The 21,322-nt window shown below is 41.8% G+C and overlaps 1 protein-coding gene across 6 annotated transcripts in view; it reads left to right on the forward strand.

Moving 5' to 3' along the window:
• Window positions 1-21,322, forward strand: part of CAMK4 (calcium/calmodulin dependent protein kinase IV) — a 326,108-nt gene that overhangs the window by 294,314 nt on the left and 10,472 nt on the right. For all 6 annotated transcript variants that reach the window (XM_047728971.1, XM_047728970.1, XM_047728973.1 and 3 more), the window contains 3 exons: window positions 11,212-11,287; window positions 16,140-16,266; window positions 21,007-21,159. In XM_047728971.1, the coding sequence (XP_047584927.1) occupies window positions 11,212-11,287; window positions 16,140-16,266; window positions 21,007-21,159 (356 nt within the window). The remainder of the gene's footprint in view (window positions 1-11,211; window positions 11,288-16,139; window positions 16,267-21,006; window positions 21,160-21,322) is intronic.

Consider the following 21,322-nt stretch of genomic DNA (forward strand, 5'->3'; position numbering starts at 1 on the left):
AAATTCTCTTTCCTGTCCTTCTGATGTCAGAAATCTACACACAGGGTGCTTACTGTCATTCCTATGAATAGCTTCTCAGAATAATGTATTCAACCGGTGCTCCATCCAGTCATTTATTTTTTAAATATAAAATGATTATAAAAATACTATTTCAGACTCCTGTCATTGCCATAAACAGGCCCATCTTACAGATAATGCCATCTAATAATGGAGGCTTCTTTTCCGTTTACTATTTAATTTTCCCGGCAGACACCCACATCACCCTAAAGGCTATGTAATGGGGAAGGAGGAAATTGGTTGACTGAATGTGATCCATATAATCCTTCTGCTGTGCTCTACATAGAGGCTCACCAGGAAGCCGTAATTTGCTTTAGGAAAAGACTGAGAAAGCAGAAAGGAAGCTGGGGGTGGAGGGAGGAAGGATTGAGAGGGAAAAATAGAAGTGCTCTGTGGACTCTGAAGTGCTACACATGTGTGTGGAATTACTATTATATAGGCTGAGGCAGGCTTGGAATTCAAAAACAAGTAAGTTTGATGTGTTTAATTACAAGATCAGGGTCCAAATTCCATATAAATAAACATATATTTCTTCATACATACATATTTCCCAAAGGAAATATGCTAAATTTTACTCAAAGTGAGACTAGAGTCGGGGTCAGGATTTTAAGAATCCACCTGTGTATAGTAACACAGAAAACACTGGAGGGTCTGAGTTAGGGAAAAACAGACATCACAGTGACACCAACGCACAGGAGGTGGATGATCTAGAGCAGAAGAAAGATGCAGAGTTTAAACTCTTAAAAAAAAAAATCAATAAAATAATATTTCTATTCATCTGTCTTAGAAACATACTGTTCATAGGCAAGGCTGAAGCCCCTTTGAGGGTCCCTCAGTTCTAGCCTTTCTCCCCACACCCCATGTGAGTACTGTCATGGGGTGGTGTGTCTTCTCTGAGAATACTTAGGTAGGGAGGAATCTGCCCATAGATAGAATGAGTTGGAAATGAGAGCCAAGTGCAAGACTGGTGGGAATCACTGCCATCCTACAGAAAGCATGACTTACACAAAGACTTTATATTTGACTTGAAAAGGGATCTGAAGCCTGTATAATTGATGGAGAGGAGAGGTGTGAGCTTGTTTCCTTGCTTGTTGTAAGGATAATTACATCCCAGGTCAGTTAGCCTCATGTACACTGGGTCTAGTTTTTACCTTTACTGAAAGGCTTTCTCAGTTACATCTTTTGAGGGAGTGGGTATTTATATTATACCATCTGTCATTTGTCAGGAAATAGACAAGTGAAAAGCCACCCATTCAGTTTCATTCATGGAACCTTTGCCCCAGGCTATTAATAACAGAGGGTTCTCCTATAAGTGAATTGCAAAAGAAAAATCACAGATGCTGTGTGTTTAAGCAAATACTCATTATTTCCTGGGAAATGTGCCCAGTTGAAAATAAACTCCAGGCCAGAAAATTAAAATCTGTGATCCAGATAAATCAATGAGTAGTGCTCTGAAATAACCATGAAGAAATTCCCCACATCTTGTTGCTGGGAAAAGAAATAGGTCTCAAAAAACCAGAAAAAACAACCCCCCCAAAAAAAAAAAATCCATTAGGTCATGGCTCTTGATAAATGGGCCACAGTGTATATAAACAAAATGTCTTGACTGGTTTAGCTATTTAAGGCTTGAAGTCTGTGCTTGTTCACCCTACCCATGTCAATCACAGAAAGAAGAACAAGCTGTTAGAGTAGAAAAGAAAACAATATGGCAAAGGGTGAGATAAAAGAGTATTCCTAATACTAATTTCTAATTCATAAGCTTAGTTAATTAAACTATGTATGTTCATATTTCATATTTTTATCTGCCTGTCCAAGTTCTATTTACAGGGTCTAGAAGCTGTTCAGAATTTATTTCCTGTTGGCATTTGCCAGGGTCGCGTAAGAGTGGTAATCTTATGTTGCTCCCACATTGTTATGTTTTAAAGAAATAACTTCTTATGTTCACTATACTGAAATTAAAGATAATTCCTCAACAGCCTGGAGTCAGAGAGAAGAGACTTGTGTCTGCATGAACACACACTTATATGACCAATGTAGAAAAATTTAAGTGAAGTAAAAAAAGTAAATCTAATAATCTAAACTATAAGCTTTCAGTATAGCTTCATAAAAGATGTATTTTGTTCACTTCTGGAGGACTAAAGAGCTAAGGTGAAATAAGAGTATTATGTTACATTGGTAATCTAACCACCTAAGGGATGATCTCACCTGAGAATTAAGGAAATACCCACAATGATGACTTCATTTTTATAGTGAACTTAAGAAAAAAACAGAAGAGTACATAGTAAAATGTCAATTGCGAGGCCTGTAACATAATGCTTGACAGACTGATGTGTGTACATGGGGTTCCTGTGCGGGTAAAGCAGGTCCAGGTTAGTAAAGCAGGTCCAGGTTCATCTCCCTTTTGATACCATGGCCCTTCTTTCTCCATGAGACAGGCTGTGTCGCCAACCACCATATGACTACAACACTTGATCTAAATGAACAAACGCCAGGCAAAGGAAAAAAGTGGGGTTAGGGACAGATACAGGAACGGTGAGGAAAGGCCATAGCTCATCTTGTTCTTAACCTTGCAGAGGACAGGGACTCAGCTGGTGGAGTGCAGGCTTATTTTAAGCTATCTTGGAGGTTTTAATTCTAGAGGAAAATGAGCCTCTTGGGGTTTTATATTGGTTTGGTACTGACCTAAACAAAGCGTATTGTGTGGAACTTTAGTTGTGTAGATATTCAGTCCTTTTTTCATTTAATAAATATTTATTGAGTTCCTACTATGCACCAGGCACTATTCTAGGTGCTAAGGATATAGTGCTGAAACAAACCAACAGAGGCTCCTCTTTAAGAATGGCATATTTTAGTGGGAGAAGACAAATAATAAAATGAGTGTGTCAGTCAGAAAGAGGTGTCTGTGTCAGAAAGAGGTTATGATTTCTGTGGAGTTGGGAAAGAGGAAAGGAAGTGCTGGGAGCTTGGGCTGCCACAAACAGGCTGATCAAGGAAGGCTTCACTGGAGAAGGGAGCAGAAGAACAGACACTTGAAAGAGGAAAGGGAGAGAGCAAACCATGTGGAGTCTTTGGAAAGAAACACTCTAGGTAGAGAGGACAGAGCACACCAACCCTACGGCAAAAACATGTGTAGGTGTCTGTGAGTCCAGGAGGGAGGCAGTTGGGTGGAATGCAGTGACAAGGGGAGAAAAAATAAGTAGGAGAGAGGACCAAAGAGCTCCAACTGCAAGGATAGAATTCACATTAACTGAGATGGGGAGGACCTTGGAAACAAAGGGATTGGGGCTTGTTGATTTTGCTATCTGATATTTGATTTGGGGGACTGTGAGAGATCCAGGTGGAGGTGACACGTGGGCAGAAGGATATACATGTTTAATGTTCAGGAGCAGGGACATGGCTATTGATATCAATGTGAGCCCTTTCGGCGTATAGATGCTGTGAGAAGTCACGAGACTCTCTAGCATCCCCAAGGCGGAAAAAGAAACAACCCAAACTGATCCCAAGGCAACGTCCCCATCAGCAGGCCAGAGAGAAGGAACCACATTCATTAATCAAAGAACATCAGATAGTGAAGGAAGCAGTATCACAGGACGGAATTAGGAATTATGAATGGATGCCGTAAGGTACAGATATGGAGCACAATGTACAAGACAATATTCTAACATCTGAAGCTGTCAGCAGTAGGTGGGGCTGCCTCTCTGGCTCAGAAATGGCCCCAGAGGCTGACTGACTTGTGTCTCAGGATTCAAAGCCATCAGGAAGGGAAAGGGATGAAGAGTTCTGCTCATCTCTGTATCACCCAGCAGATACATGGTCTGTGGCATTAAAAGTATTACCACGTGATTTGTCTATATGTTTTATATGTGTAAAACTGTGTTGAGGATTATGGCAAGCACTTAGTTCAATCTAAGTTAACCAAATACATTCCAGCCCAAGACACCTTATAAAATTGAGTCCATAGAGATTGCCACCAACATCATCCTCCCACTTTTCATGTTCCTTTGGTTTAGAAGCAGTCTTTTAATGTGCTGGTCATCCTTGGCTTCTGGGTCCCCCACCATAAATCACTTCCTGTGCTTCCCTCTCTATGACTGTAAGTGACAACTTCAGGAACAAAACCAGCCGTGCCAGAGAATTCAGAGCTGAGGACTCAGCTCTATTATTACACATGTGAGGGCGGAATGTAGGGGAGAAGCGGTCACAGGAAGGGTGACTGATGACAAGTGGGTAGGAGACTTGCTTAAAATGTATTCTTTGGGCCCTGAACACCCACAAAATGTTCCGTTTTAGAATGTTGTTGCAGAAAAGATATGCATAAAATAAAAATATTTCAAAAGAATTATTAGTGATAATTATCAGTGAGATTCATAGCTCCTTTAGAGAAAAACATGGTATTTGCCATCCTTAACAGAGTTCAGAGTCCACATTTGTCACTTTATATCTGTATCTCCATATCCAAAAAAGATTCTTGTATGATGTTAATATTAGGATGAGTTGGGTTTATTTACTCACACTCCACCTCCTCACAAAAATGGAAAAGCAACTTTTCAACAGTTAATACATCTTTGCTGTTCCTGGGCCAGCATTCATCACAACTTTGAAGTGAGCAAGAAACTCAGTCTGATTAAGATTTGGAACAAATAGTGATTACTCTAAGATAGGAGGGCTCTGTGGGATCATAGAAAAGTGAATTTCATAGAAATGGAACTTTCCCAGGGTAATAAAAATAGGTTGTGTTTATTTTTTCCTCTTCCGAAAGTACTTAGGTGTTCTCAGATATTTGATTTTCTCTTCAGGGTATTATTTAAAAAAATTAAAAGTAAGGTGAGGAAAATAAAAGGCTATCATTCTTCACCCATTTATAAGATTTATATGAAGAGAAATACCATGTAATCCATGTGGCAAGGAAGACTTTTTTAAACAGTTTAAATGAAAAATATTAAGTGCAAGTTGGAGTGACTGATATTTGTGGTGTAAAAGATCAAGAGCCCAGGAAAATGGAAAAGATGCTTTAGAACATATGTTATACCACTTGGGTTTCAAAGCATCCTTCAGACTTCTTTCTTGGTTTCTTTCTTGGTCTACACTAACAAGTCATAGATAACCAAAATGACAGAAGCCCCAAATGCCTCCTCAGTCCTTCTCAACTTTTCACACCATGGAATGGCAGTATGGGACTCTTCTGAGATTCACTGTAATAAACTGACAAGGCTGCTCCTAGCCAGAGGCAACCCCTTCTGGAAACATTGCAACTGTTTCCCAGTCTGATTCACACCTTCGTTACAACACTTAGCAAACTGCACTAGGACATTGCCTGTCTTCTCTGCTGTCAAAGCATAAACTGCACTTGACAGAGCTTAAAATGTTGTTCTCCGTTCTCACCAAATATATGTGACACTGTGACAAAGGACCACACATGGTGCTGATGCTGAGGAAGGTACAATGTAGTCTGCCCAGCTGTGGGCACTGCTGCTGCCTATAGGAGGCTGCCCTGCCCGCATTCTCCTCCGGGTTCCTAGCCACGTTCAGAACAATAGGGGAGAGAATTTCCAAACACTGCTCTTCTGCTTCAGATAAATCCCTCTTTCTCCTCGTTCTACAGTGTTCACTCCTCAGAGGCAAAGTTTAGAGGAACTTCTAGATGCCATGGACTTTTGTGGTCTCCAGAGAACTCTGGAATTCCAGACAAGCCCCTACAGTGAAAAGCTATAGGAGTTTTCCCTCAGCTATAGGAGGGGGCCTAATGCTGCAAAGTCAGATTCTGGCTTTAAGATGAAAGAGTTTTTCCCTCACATGTTGGGAATCACTAAAACAAAAGCATTGGAGAGAATTTAAAACATACAAACAAACAAAAGCCCTGACCTATTGGAATCTGTGGTCTGGCCTTGAGCTGCCTGGCAGGGACTTATCTCAGTGGGACCTGGCTTTGCACCTCCAGCCACACTGGCTGCCCCAGTTCCTTAAGCCCCCTTGCTCCTGCCCACCACCAAGTCTGTGCCTGCATGCTTGCTCCAGCCAACCCACTTCCCACTGTCTTTGCTCACCCACTCCCTTTGCCCTTTAACTTCTCCCTCCACCCTCTCCCTTTGCCTGGCTAACTTCTCTAGCCCTTCACATCTCAGTTTAAACTTCGCTTTCTCTACTCACCTTCCCTGATCTTTCTGAGCAGGTAGCCCTCTATTAGAGAGGCCCTCCAGGGACGCCTGGGTGGCTCAGTTGGTTGGGCAGCTGCCTTCGGCTCAGGTCATGATCCCGGCGTCCTGGGATCGAGTCCCACATCGGGCTCCTTGCTTGGCGGGGAGCCTGCTTCTCCCTCTGCCTCTGCCTGCCATTCTGTCTGCCTGTGCTCGCTCACTCTCCTCTCTCTCTGACAAATAAATAAAATCTTTAAAAAAAAAAAAAAAAAAAAACAGAGAGGCCCTCCAAGCACTTCCATTTACCACTTTGCATTTCTTCATGGGTTTTCTGGATCAATGTCTTCCTTCCCCACCCAACTGTAAGCTCCATGATGGCAGAGACTTGTCCTCTTGAACTCCCCATTACTCCTCCAGCACCACCCAATGCAGTCCGTCATACAGCAGGTATTTAATAAATAGTTGATGATTTGTTTAATGAGTAAATGAATGAACATGTGGACTTCATTCACTTAGTGTCCCTTGGATTTGTCTTTCTCCAAACAATTAACAGTAGTTGGAAAGAAGTCTTCTGGTAAAGAATGTCACTCTGTAGTTTTAACTCAATAGATCACGAGGGATTAACAAAATAAAGGTACAGTCAGTGACCAAAATCATCCCTACAGCTTTAGGAAAAGAGGGGAAACCTAGCATCAGTGGTCCCTATCAGTGTGCTATACGGCATACCCCATGCTTTTTATGTAGGACCATTCCTAGAACTGGTTACAGTGGATTTATTTAAGAAAATGAAATTCACCCCAGTCTGTAGATGGACCCCCAGTCTCTAGATGTTTTCATGGTACCATGATCTTATAAAAAAATCAGCACTCTGACATCTAAGTGGGATGTTGGTAAATAAATATCACTAAAGTTTGAATTTTTAATATATATTTTATATTTCATTAAAATTGCCTTTTAGGGGCACCTGGGTGGCTCAGTGGATTAAAATTGCCTTTTAAAACATGAAGTCTGGTGTCTTGGCAATTCTAAGACCATTTGCCAAAATCATTCTGTATTGGAGCTTAGAGTATGAAGTGTCCTGTAGCATTTAGCGTTAATGAGCAATAACATGAAGGATAAAAGTTTAGAAAGTGGCAGAAAACTTGGACCCACTTAGAAGACAGCCAGAAAAATCAATAAAGGATTATCAACTATTTTTAGAAAAGATGATTCTAAATTATTTTAAATACCTTTTTAAAAACTGGATCATGGGGCGCCTGGGTGGCTCAGTGGGTTAAGCCGCTGCCTTTGGCTCAGGTCATGATCCCAGGTCCTGGGTTCGAGCCCCACATCGGGCTTTCTGCTCAGCAGGGAGCCTGCTTCCTCCTCTCTCTCTGCCTGCCTCTCTGCTTACTTGTGATTTCTCTCTGTCAAATAAATAAATAAATAAAAATCTTTAAAAAAAAAAAATAAAAAAAAAAAAATAAAAACTGGATCACACCTTGAAATGATTTTCTCCCCTAATTCATTTTGTTTGTTTGTTTGTTTGTTTGTTTTGGCAATGAGGTGAGAAAAGACAGGAAGGACAGATGGAAGTGCTTATAGCATTAAAAGGCAGACTAGCTGATGTCTTTTCTTGAACTAAGTTGGAAGTAATCAACTATTTTTCACTTTAAGAAAATCACAAATTTATAGAATCCACCATCCAAAAGGACATTTGATATCTTGGAGACTTGTAGTACTGGTATGCTGAAGTCTGAAGTTTATTCTAGAAATCTTTGGCACTTGGAAAGGGTTCAGGTACCTTAAAAAAGTATGTTCTTCTGATCTTAAAGTCAAGGTTATGTTAATGAACAAATATTTAAAGGTTAACTGTGAATGGGACCTAACTGAGTCTAGGTGCTTAGAGTTTGTTTCCCCTAAATTTTGTATTATGATTAGTAAATATTATAAATTCTTTTTAAGAGAAACTTATGATGAAGGGCAAAAACATTCTATACTCCTTTTGTCTCAGTTAACCTCTTAGGGGAAAGTTTAGCTTTTCACACTAGAAGTTTGCCGACATTGCTGCCTAATAATGCCTTATAAGGAACTGAATTGCCTCTAGAGGTAAAGTTAGACCCAGTGCTGGGAAGGGTCAGATATTGCCACCTCGGGTAAGAGACCCAGATGCCCTATAAAGTGGATTCAGAAAGAATTTTGTTCGGTGGTAATCACCTCGTTTGCGACCTTAGCCTGGGAGCTATAAAGAATGGCCAGTTTGAATACATTTTATTTCTTTTTGTTGTCTGGTTGCTGTTGCTAGAACTTCTAGCACTATGTTGAACAACAATGGCAAGAGTGGGCATCCTTGTCGTGTTCCTGATCTCAAAGGGAAGGCTGCCAGCTTTTCCCCATTGAGGATGATATTCGCTGTGGGTTTTTCATAGACAGATTTTATTAAGTTGATGAATGTTTCCTCTATCCTGATACTTTGAAGAGTTTTAATCAGGAAGCGATGCTGTATTTCGTCAAATGCTTTTTCTGCATCAATTGAGAGGACTATGTAGTTCTTCTCTCTTCTCTTATTGATTTGTTCTATCACATTGATTTGCTAATGTTGAACCACCCTTGCATCCTGGGGATAAATCCCACCTGGTCATGGTGGATAATCTTTTTAATGTACTGTTGGATCCTGTTAGCTAGGATCTTGTTGAGAATCTTGGCTTCATTATTCATCAGGGATATTGGTCTGAAATTCTCCTTTTTGATGGGGCTTTGCCTGGTTTAGCGATCAGGGTAATGCTGACTTCATAAGGAATAACATGGAGGACATTAGGAGAAGGGAAGGAAAAGTGAACTGGGGGAAATCGGAGGGGGAGACAAACCATGAGAGACTGTGGACTCTGAGAAACAGAGTTTTGGAGGGGAGGGAAGTGGGGCTTGGGTGAGCCTGGTGGTGGGTATTAAGGAGGGCACGTGTTACATGGAGCACTGGGTGTGGTGCATAAACAATGAATCTTGGAACACTGGAAAAAAAAAAAAAAAGAATGGCCAGAAAAAGCCCCTGGCCTTTGCAACAGTATGCTAATCTCTGAACAGCACAGGAGGGGAGGGGTCAGGGGTCATTGCCCCCACATGTCAGTGCATATAATAGGCACTCCCACGGGAGGAATGGGAGTGCAGCAGGTTCTGGAAGTAAAGTGCAGGTCCTCTCTTCTTGTGTAAACTATCAGTAATGATCCCTCTACTGATAACAAGGTGGCTAGCAGCTTAAACCTCAGAGTAAACTTAGAAATCAGCTGATCCAACTCACTTAGATTTTAGAGTAAAAACAAGCCCCAGATTACGTCAAAGACTCTCCCCAACATATTTCTGCATGTTTAAATGTCCATGTGGGATACGATAGCACTCCATGGATGGGAAGACTTGAGTGGGGAAGGACTAACAATAGTACCCAGTGTGCATGTGTTCTGCTGCCTGACTGGAAGACCTCTCCGCCCCGTAGACAATGGCAGCTGCCCTCCTGACAGTGGCGGTCTAACCCGAGTTTCCTTTGAACTCTCATGAGCAAAGCATTTGCAAGTGGGAGTTCAGTGTTGGGGCCCAAAGGAACCAGATATGGGGCCAGATTGCCATGGAAAAGAAAGGCTAACCCAACAGAATGAACAGTGTTGGCAATGAGCGTGCCTTTTCTTCATTATGCTAATTAAATCCTAAGTGGGAGAATTTCTAGGAATAATGTGTCTATAGATGAGAAGAACTTCTTAGCCCCTGATGCTGTGCTTTAGAGGGTCCATCTTGCTGCGTGGCTGCTGGTAGTGTTACACTGCACACTCATTTCACTGTATGGGCTCTTCATCTCCTGTATTTTATGTAAAACAACTTTTACAGGGAAAAGGATAGGGAGATGCAGGGACAGTATGGGAAGCCGTCAGTGGAAAATCCGCTGTGTTCCTTCTTCTAAGTCACATGCAAAGTCCCAGGAGAATAGCTTCCTTCCAGAGCTCACTTTAACAGTCTACACTGAATATGACATGCCCAGCCTGCATAGACAGGAATCCAGCTCCCTTGCTCTCCTGCTTCCAGCTGGAAGGAGGAATGTGGTGCCCCCATCCCCAAAGCCTCCCTTAGGGAGTCCTCAGCATTCATCAGTCAGCTCCTAGCTTGGGGACCCCACTGACATGTACAGCGCTTCTGTTCAAAATAGAAAAAGGCCACTCTGGGCTACAGGTCTGAGCCTTATTTTTTATTTTCTTCCTTGTTAGGCAAACATAACACCTCCAACTCTCTGTGCAAATGATTGGCCCCACTTAACTCTCCATTTTCGCAGCTCCAACATAAATACCAACAGAAAAGATTTCATCATTCCATACTACAGGGCCCTTTCATGGCTGAGAAGACCTTCCACTTTCACAGTGGTGAGCAGGGCTAATAGGAGCAGGCTCGTTGTGCACAGAGAAGACCCCTTTCTTCATGCATAATCCCAAACTGACTGGGGACAGCTGCGCTCAGGTGACCTACATGTAGTTCTCAGTGCTGGGGCATGAATCAGGGCCCTTTCCAACTGTTCTTCCAGCCTCCCAGCACTTGAGGCTTCTCAGTCCTTCCCACCCCATCCACCCTGCCCCCTGCCCTGCGCATGGTCAAATATACTCATGCGTGGATGTCCCCTGCTCCGAGCAGATCTAGATCTCAAGGTAGAATCACTGTGCCTTTTCCCCCTTACTCTGCGGAACTTGTCTTTGTTTTCTGCCTACAAATCTCCTTTTGAAGAAAGGGATCTTTTACAGCAGATCTGTCTGGTTGGAATGATGCTTCAGTGTAGACTATCAAAGTTAATAGCTTTATATTTATGCGCCCCAAACACAGAAAGACTTGAATTTTTCCCACTAAAATAGATGTTAAGAATTTGTAGTCTCATACTTTGGTTTGGGGGGACAAAATTGATTACAAAACTATTTCTGAACTTTGTTAATTAATTTCTTACCTGTTGCTTATTTTTGGGATGTAAATTTTAAATTTAAAGTCGGATTTAACGCAATATTCATTCTTTCTGCAGCACCTGAAATTCTTAGAGGCTGCGCCTATGGACCTGAGGTGGACATGTGGTCTGTAGGAATAATCACCTACATCTTGTAAGTGAAGAAAAGCAATCTCTATGGGTACTATTTGCCTTTGCTGTAATATTTCTTAGGTACTTAGAGGCCTCATAAAAAGCAAGATTACTTTGGACTTTTGTGATTTTCTACAACATACTAAACGTAGTTAGTGGTAGACTTTTCTGAAAACAAGCATCGCATTTTCTTCTCTGATTTTCCTGGGGCCAGACTGTCTGTCCACGGCTTTTCTGCGCCTCATTCTGCAGTGCAATGTAAAGCAGATTTGGGAAACAATTCCCTATTTGATGTTAAGAACAAATAGGAAACTCAGGTCCATATTAAACTTGCCCTTGTTTTACTTATTTATGTCTCATCAAAATACAGTATGAATCCTTTTTAAAGGGCAAATGGCTCTTTAATCTCCTAAGCAATTCCAGACAGGGACATTTCTTGTCAGCAGTCTTTTTAATGCAGTTTGGCTATCAGTTTTGTTTTCTGTCTCTGTTAGGTCCTCAAGGACCTTGAGTTTAATACCCTAAACTCAGAGAAGCCTTTTCTCTGGTAAAAACCACACACACACACACACACACACACACACACACACACACACACACACACCCAAACAACTAAATCTCTCATTTTCTGGTTTCCCAAACTCCATTCCTGAGCTTCCGTCTACTAATAAAAAAGGGGTTTCAGGCATTTTGCCAAGGAGATGGTAGAATTGCAGAGGAGCATGAAGGAAAGCAAGGAGTGAGGAGTGTCTGAGAAGACTGCTGAAGAGCAGCCACAGAAGCAAGATATCCATGGTTCCAGAGTTTAATTCAAAACAAGTAGCTTTGGCTGTCATTTGGAGGACACTGCACAGTTGCCTGTTGGAACCTGTAACATTCAGATCTACAAAGAGATTTTATAGGGTATAAAAGAAAGTGTATTAATCGGGCAGGCTGCCATAACAAACTACTGCAGGCTGGGTGGCTTCAACAACAGGCTTGTATTCGTCACAGTTCCAGGGGCTGGAAGTCTGAGGTCAGGGCGCCAGGAGGTCTAGTCCTGGGGAGAGCTCTCTTCCTGGCTTGCAGACATCTGCCTTCTTACTCTTTCCCCACATGGCAGAGAAAAAAAAAATGTGAGCTCTTTGGCATCTCTTCTTTTAAGGACATTAATCCCATCATAAAGCTGGCCCCCACCTCACGACCACATCAACCTTAGTTACCTCCCAAAGGCTTCATCTCCAAATAGCATCAGGTGAGGACTTCTCATCATAGGAATTTTAGGGAGACACAATTCAGTCCATAACAGAAAGAGGTTTTGGATTTTTGATTGTTTGTTTATTTGTTTGTTTGTTTAATTTAATAGTGATCTTAGAAAGTGCAATGTCTTGGTAATAAGAGCTAGAAGGAAGGTAACTAGGGTACCCTCAAACAAATTAGTAAACTCTGAGTTTACCTGGGTATATTCAGTCATCTGTAGCCAAGACAAAAAGGTTTAACAAGCAACCCAGTAAATAGCCATCTGCTATGATGTAATGTCAAAAGATAGATTCAGTATTGAATTCCTTGTGGATCCAAAATATATATACTAAAGCTTGAAAAGCATTTGGAGAGGTAGACAACCATGTTTTTTCTTAAGAAAGGGCAAAACTGTTAGGTAATATATTTGCCATATTAAGTGCTTAATTCATTAAAATGAATTCCTGAGGCCACTTCATGGAATTCCTTCAGCTTACATCTGAGATCACTTTTATTCTGGGAAGAAAATCTTGGCTCCTGAGTTAGGTAGGTGACATATCATACTTAATGACGTTAAATGAAAAATTGCACTATGCAAATAACAAATCAGATTTGCCCCTGAAATGTTATTGTGCCCAACCAGTTGCAATTTCATGCTGAAATGTGATGGAGGATGGGGGGGTGAAGCATTAAGGATGTACAAGAACTTAGAGAGACGGAGAAATGACATCACATTCACCCTGAGAACCTGAAATATGGAATGAATAAAATTCCATGACATGGTCACTGACCAGGGAAAATGAAGAGAAAAAAATGTGATTGTTGGAGAAACATCTTATCATAGCCCTGAAAATAATTTTAAAAGTCTTTCAAGGTCCTGGGGCTCCTGGTGGCTCAGCTGGTTAAGCAGCTGACTCTTCATCTCAGCCGAGGTCTTGATCTCTGGTCGTGAGTTCAGGGCTCACGCTGGGCTCCATGCTGGATAGGGAGCCTACTTTAAAAAAAAAAAAAAAAAAAGTCAAGGTCCTTTCCCCTGGTTCACATAAGGTCTTTAAGTTAATAGTTGTTGGTTCAAAGTCCACAGTGGTAGCTCTCAAATGAAAATATATTATCAGCGTTGCTTACAACTAATGTCCTTTAGTGTGGCCTCACTTCTGTCAGCTCCTAAGCCCAGGGTTGTTTTCTCTAATCTGTAGTTCATTAACAACCGATGAAGTCCACCTGGCAAGGTTCACTGGGACACTTCTCCAAGATCGTGCCATTGGACCTATATATCTCCTTTATTATTATTAAAAGTTCCATACGGCTCTTTTGTGCTATGACCTTGCTATTTCTACATATGACAATAGACTGGGAGTGAAAGCCATTTTGTTGTTTCTCACAGAAATTCTGACCCCTCTACCTTTTACACCTAAACCCTTGGTACCTACAGACAAAAGCAACTACTACAATGCTCAGGTCAGAGTCGGAATGAGTAACATCAAAGATTCAAACTCTCTCTTTCAGCTTTCAACACCACAGTTCTGCCCAGTGGCTTAAAGTTCCCCTTATTATACTTTCACTCTTCAGGCCTGTATAATCCTACTATCTTCCTAAACTATCATTGTCTTTATTCAAATATTTCCATGTCTGAAGGCTTTTTCCATGGTGTATATGTGTGTGTGTTGCTCTGTGTCACATTGCTTCTATTTTTGGCATTTCAGGCTGACATGATATGAGCTTCTTCCATCACAGTGCACACATCCACAGGCATGTTTGAGAAGTGAGAACGGCATCTGAGTACCTTCTGAACTGTCATGTTTCTTTCTAGATTTCCAGAAGGCGAAACATAAGAGTTTCTTAAACTAAGCCTGGAACATGGGCTAATTCCTCCACGACTAACTAAGAATAAGCTATACTTTTCTAGTGTTGTGGATGGCACAGGAATGGCCAAGTAAGGCTGAGCTACCTCCTTGTCGAGGTGTGGACGTGGGCTCCCTTCTATCCTTATGTGGCAGCAGGATTCTCTGTGTAGACTGCTGCAGTGGGACAGGAGGACTCACTAGTCTGAGACGCAGCACTGCTAAACCCTGTCTTTTCCTGGCGGGCTCCGGAATATTTAAAAAAGACAAAGACTCTCCCAACAGGACGTTCCCTGAGCAAAGGATGTAAGAAAATGCTTCTGTCTAGAAACCCACTACATTAGAATACATTCAAACATTTCATGCTCTGCTCCAACCTGACCAGCTTGAAGGAAGAATTTGAGAGAATGTTTTTTTTTTTTTTCGTGTTCATTCTTTTCCCCCCATTTTTTGTCCAGTACAACACATGCCCTGGTAGGGATTTCTTTTTTATGGTCTCCTTTTGATCCCTAGTGATTTTTAGAACCTGTATGTACCTGTCTGTAAACAGTGGAGGCTTTGGTGGGCCCTGAACAGCAACTCACTTCTCCTCTCTCCCTTTAGGATGCCATAGATGATTCTTTAGTTCTCTTCTCCCACTTTCCCCATTCATTTGTAGGCTGACACCCTACTAGAAAATGAAGGTAAACGTGGGTCTTTAAGACAAAAGTGAGGGTCTCACATGAGGCTGCACTGATCCTAGCTACTCATCTCTGTTGGCTGTGTGTAATCACTGTGTCAAGTTTTAAAAGACCATTTCCTGACAACAGTCTAACTTCCTGTCTTTGTTCACTCTGAAATTCAAACTGGAGTGGGATGGAAATCTAATATTTGACTCATTTCTGTGCAGTTGTTTAGTGAATAGGGCTGAATAAAAATGACTGAAAAATCTTTTCTATCTACCTCTTAATCTCTTTACCCTCAAAAACTCCTCTAATTTTTGGGTGCCTGGGTCACTCAGTTAAGTGTCTGCTTTGGCTCAGGTTATGACCCTGGGGTCCTGGGATGGAGCCCCACATCCTCAGGCTCCCTGCTCAGTGGGGAGCCTGCTTCTCTCTCTCACTCTGCCCCTTCCCTTGTTCATGCTGTCTCTCTCACAAAAATCAATCAATCAACCCTTTAAAATCTCAAAAAGAAAATCCTGATTCTTCCACTTCCTAATAAATTGGAACTCTAGTCAATCTGTCTTCTCAATTCCTGGTTAAAAAAATTCCACAGCAAGTCATTAGTACAGTGCCTGTAATAATGTTAGCTATTATCTTTATTATTGTTTTGTGTCATAATTATTGATGTTATTATAAACTCTTTGTAGAATTTTTTTTAATTTAATTTTTTCAGTGTTCCGAGATTCATTGTTTATGCACCACACCCAGTGCTCCATGCAATACATGCCCTCCTTAATACCCACCACCTGGCTCTCCCAACCCCCAACCTCCTCCCCTCCAAAAACCTCAGTTTGTTTCTCAAAGTCCATAGTCTCTCATGGTTTGTTTCCCCCTCCAATTTCCCCCAACTCACTTCTCCTCTACTTCACCCAATGTCCTCCTTTGTAGAAATTCTTAATCAGTTTGGTATCTGTTCTTACTTCCAGAGGACATGATTGTGTATTTATACAGTCAAAAGTGATTTATAACAAGGCAGTTACATACTTGTACTATGTAGACTTGCAATCATAACAGAAAGCTTGGAAAGGGCAGTCTGGAATTTCTGCAAAAATTTGATGAAATATATTTAGGCTTCTAAAGACATTTTATTCTCTATCTTTTGTCCTTCTAGACTTTGTGGATTTGAACCATTCTATGATGAAAGAGGTGATCAGTTCATGTTCAGGAGAATTCTGAATTGTGAATACTACTTTATCTCCCCCTGGTGGGATGAAGTATCTCTAAATGCCAAGGACCTGGTAAGTGAGACCAAAACAAAATGAAGTAAAATCTTCACATTTTTTTTAAGATTTTATTTATTTATTTGACACAGAGATCACAAGTAGGAGAGAGGCAGGCAGAGAGAGAGGGGGAAGCAGGCTCCCCGCTGAGCCAGAGAGCCCGATGTGGGGCTCGATCCCAGGACCCTGAGATCATGACCTGAGCCTAAGTCAGAGGCCCAACCCACTGAGCCACCAGGTGCCCCTTCACATTCATTTTTAACTAGTTAATGGGCAGTGTCCTTTTTAAAATTTTCCCCTCTTAATAATTGTATTTTTAATAAAACAATGTACATAATACATTTTTCTTGTAGATAATGAAAAATAGATATGCTTAACTCGTCACTTGCTGAATTATCACAATTAAAAATTACTGCATTGTTAATTAGTGAGATTTTTACCACCTAGTCAATGTAAAACCTTGCTTTTGAAGCCAGTTGTACTGGGTAAATTCAGACATAATATGGAATTCCATTTTAACATGGATTACCTAGATTGATTACCTAGATCACCTAGATTTGATTATACAAACTTATTGAAATATCCCGATAACAGCACAAGTCCCTTACACGCCTTACTGGCATCATAAACAAGTTACACTCTACTGATAATTTATTTTGTTTGGTTTTTTGTTTGTGTTATTTGGGTCCTTGCTTAAGCTAATATTGAAGTTTATTTGCATAAAGGAAAGACCTGCATTCTGGGGAGATGGCCCACCTGTTCTAAAATAAAGGGTATACTAGCATGAGATGAAAGCATTAGCCATCATTCGTCTAGAGAAAAGCCACACAGAAATAGCTAAGAATTGACTTTTGAACCGCAGAAGGCTAGCTCTCCAAGGGATCTTATGAGTTATCTAGTCTTTCCTTCATCTAAAGTTGAGGGTGCTGGGGGCACCTGGGTCACTCAGTCAGTTAAGGTCACTAAGTTGGCTCAGGTCATGATCTCAGGGTTCTGGGATCTAGCACCACGTCTTCAGGCTCCCTGCTCAGCTTGTGCTATGCTCTCTTGCTCTCTCTCTTAAATAAATAAATGTTAAAAAAACAAACAAACAAACAAACAAAAAAACAGACTTGAGGGTCCTGAAACCCAGAGAGGTGAAATGATTGTCCAAAGTCACACAGCTTCCCAGCAGAATGAATGATCCAGGTTTCTAGGATATTTTCTTAGAAAATATCCTAGATGTTTGGAGGGAAAAGGAGAATTCTGAATTCTACTCTTTTCCCTCCAAACATTTCCTCCTTCCCATCCATGTTCTTTCGTGGAACAAACCCCTGTAGACCATGACTTTGCAGTACAACCAGGCAGAGAGGCAATGTGTGGAGACATTATCCCAACTCCCCCCTCAAGTCAGGCCCCACACTCCTAAACACCTCTTGAATCCACCCACTTCCCTCCACTCCACCACCACTGCCCCCACCAGCCCTGGCCTCTCCTGCGGGACCACAGCCACAACCTCCCCTATGGCCTTCCTACCTCTGTGGCAAGTTTAGGTACACTCTCCACACAGGATCCAGAGGAAGGGCCTAATAAATAAATCAACTCCTGTCACTCTTCTGCTTTGAGACTCTTAGGATAAAGTCCAAAATCTGTAATCAGATATACACAGCACCACCTGGTCGGGTTGGGAGTCCACTGCCCTGCCCATTTCACAACACTGTCCTCTGGTGCGCTTCACTCCAGGGCACCAGACCAACCCAACCCTCATCAGGATAGCTCAGGGTGTGGACCGCTACTCCTTCCTCTGCTTTGTGCTATTCTTTCCTCCTTCCTTCCTCCCTCTCCCTTCCCAACCTCTCTCTCTCTCACACACACGCACACGCATGCACACACACACACACCCTCTTGCATGGGTAAGTCTTATTTACAAGCCCTAGTTGCCATGTGACATCCCCCAGGTAGCCTTGTCTGCCCACCTTCAGCAGTCCTTCCTTCCCACAACTGCTTTGTTCTTCTGTCACATTGTTCTGTTGCCCGCTAGCCTTCTCTTTAATGATGGTTGCAACTTATATTTACTTGTGGAAAGAGCTTCCTTAGCCAGATTTTAAGTTCTGGTAGAGGTCAAGGCATGTGTGCCCAGATCTTAGTACCGTTTGGGCATATAGTACAGACTCAATAATTTTTTTTTTTTTTTTTTTTGGAATGAAACGATGAATCAGGAAGTAGACCGCGGATTTTTTAAGGTCTGACACACCTGGATTCAAGGACCCTCTTCCTCATAACCTAAAGGTGTGACCTGGCCTTGTTATCTATTCTCTCTGCTTTAGTTTTATTTTCTTTTTTAAGGTTTTATTTCATTTATCTGACGGAGACAGCAGCACAGGGAACACAAGCAGGGGGAGTGGGAGAGGGAGATGCAGGCTTCTCTCAGAGCAGGGAGCCTGATGCGGGGCTCGATTCCAGGATGCTGGGATCATGATCTGAGCCGAAGACAGAGGCTTAACAACTGAGCCACCCAGGCACCCCTAGTTTTCTGTTCTGGGATGATCCCAGTACCTTTCTTTAGATTGTTGGGAGACTTAGGGGCTATAATGCAGGTTAACTGACTACCACCAACTAACACCCTAACAGTTCTTTATACAGCCTGCCTTCCTTTTCTTTTCATCGCCAATAAAAACTAAATGGGTAAGAGGGTTAGCTTTGATATTCCTTCATTCAGCTAAATCCTACCTTTGGGCTAATAAGTTTGTAAAACTTAAACACTAAAGGAATCCTTGAGTACCACTGATGTGTTCTTATCAGCAGCACCCGCATCCATTCTGAAATCACCAGGGGAACAGTGCCCATGAGTGATGGGGTCAGGTTGTAAGGGGGCTGTAGGATCATGGCAAGGCATTGGGGTTGAATCTTGGCAAGGTCACTGGGGCTCTCAGACCTTCAGCGAGTTTAACAGTTCAGTGCATTGATCTCTTCAAATGTAAAGATTAACACTGACAGATGAGAATTTGGGGGAACTTACTGACTTTCAGTAAATTCTTTGTACTTTCAGGAGGAGGAGGATGGTAATGATGAGGATGATTAGAAAATGGGAGGGAAAGATCTCATTGTGAATTGTTGTCAAGGATTACTTACCATTTATATGAAATTACTTGGACATGTTTCCCACAGGTGACAGCTATGACTGCAATCAGATTTTTATTTACTGCCGTGCATTCATTTTCCTTAATCACCTGTACCTCCCACCACCTCCTCTCAGATTTTTAGCCTAAGCAGCCTCACATCTCTGTCCTCTACAAATTCTCTCTACCCCAAACACACATTTCTTTGCAACTTTTGTAGAAAAGAAGTAAGAGGAGAACCAGATATCTGTTCTCCATTTGATTTACTGCCTGATTGCACTAGCCTGCATTCAGTTCTTCTTAGTTGAACAGAGTTAGAAAAGACCTCGGGCCTTACATCCCCCGAAGCCCCCATTTGCCACGTGGGCAGATGAAGGCCAGATGGTGGACTGATCTTGGAGGCACTGCGGTCTAGCGGCCACAAAATGAGCTCTGAGGTAAAACCGATCTTAATTGGAATAGAGCTTCCACCAGTTACAAGCTATCTGGCCTCAGTTAAGGCACAAAATCTTTCTGAACTTCCTTCCATCCCTCATTTATGAATTAGAGCTACTAGTTCCAAGTTGATAAGGTTATGGGAAGAATTACCAAGTTTTTAAAGATTTTCATATGTATGTAAGAATGTATTTACAAAGAAATGAGGTAGAGAAGAGAACATATAAGAAAAAGACCTAGGAGAATGTTCACGGGCTTTCAATTCATATGTCGGTCTTTGTCCAAAGTCACAAAAGTGGGTAAGAGATGTAACGAGGGCTTGAACATGCCTCCTAACTCTAAGCAGTTTCTGTCTCATTCCATGTCACCCTGTCTGAGCCCAGGGCCAGGGATTATTTTGTTGGTTGATCTTCCTGGCCGTTTATTATCTGCTCATTCTCAGAATGGTCGGCTACGGGTTGAATTTAGTACTTTAAACAAATCATGTCCCTAAACCCCTGACAGCACTTGGCTTATTCCTTCAAAACCTTCAAGATATTAGAATGAATTTTATCATGGAATCATGGGATAAGCATAAAGACTATATTATCCCTTTGTTACTATCTAATCCCCACAGATGGGGCACCTGACTGGCTCATTCGGTTTAGCGTCTGCCTTTGGCTCAAGTCATGATACCAGAGTCTGGGATCGAGGTCTTCATCGGGCTCCCTGCTCAGCCGGTAGCCTTCTTCTCCCTCTGCCTGCTGCTCTCTCTCTCTCTTTCTCTCTCTCTCTCTGACACATAAATAAATAAAATTTAAAAAAAAATCCCAACAGAAAGCATGATGAATGCACGATTCCATCTCCAGTGTGATCCATCCAAAGTTCTGAATTCTAAGTGGTGCTAAGTGCAGCCTAGAATTATTCAGATGCTGGCTCTCCCTCAAAGACCTTCCAGTCCACAGGCAACCAAGAATCTGTTTCTTTGACCTCCCTTGGAAGTCGCCTGCCTGCCTGGCCTCTCAGGTGGCACAAGCCACTGCCTCTCAGACCTCCTCAACCACTGCTCCCTGAAACTCTCCTCACAGTGACCACTGAAAAGCTTTTTTTTTTTTTTTTTTTTTAATGTATAGTTAGTGGTACTGCTAGGAAAATAGAATAAAACCTAAATGTTCACAGGCTGAGAGGCAAGCCTGGGTCACCATAAGAATCTCCCTAAGAAATCTATGGTTCTTTATCATTTCAGGTCAGAAAACTAATTGTTCTGGATCCTAAGAAACGCCTGACTACCTTCCAAGCTCTCCAGCACCCATGGGTCACAGGTAAAGCTGCCAATTTTGTACACATGGATACTGCTCAAAAGAAGCTACAAGAATTCAATGCCCGGCGCAAGCTCAAGGTAAGATAGGTTTTGTTTTGCTCTGTCTTGTTTTGTGTTTTTTCTTTGTTACTCTCTTTCTTAGCTTGAACTGTTAAAGATAATTCCACTCTTCTTCATCTAATAATATTATTCATCTCCTGTAGTACCAGGGAAAATCCTGCCTTGAAATCCCAGCAATACT

Source organism: Lutra lutra, chromosome 5 (genome assembly GCF_902655055.1).
Source record: "Lutra lutra chromosome 5, mLutLut1.2, whole genome shotgun sequence".
NCBI lineage: Eukaryota > Metazoa > Chordata > Mammalia > Carnivora > Mustelidae > Lutra > Lutra lutra.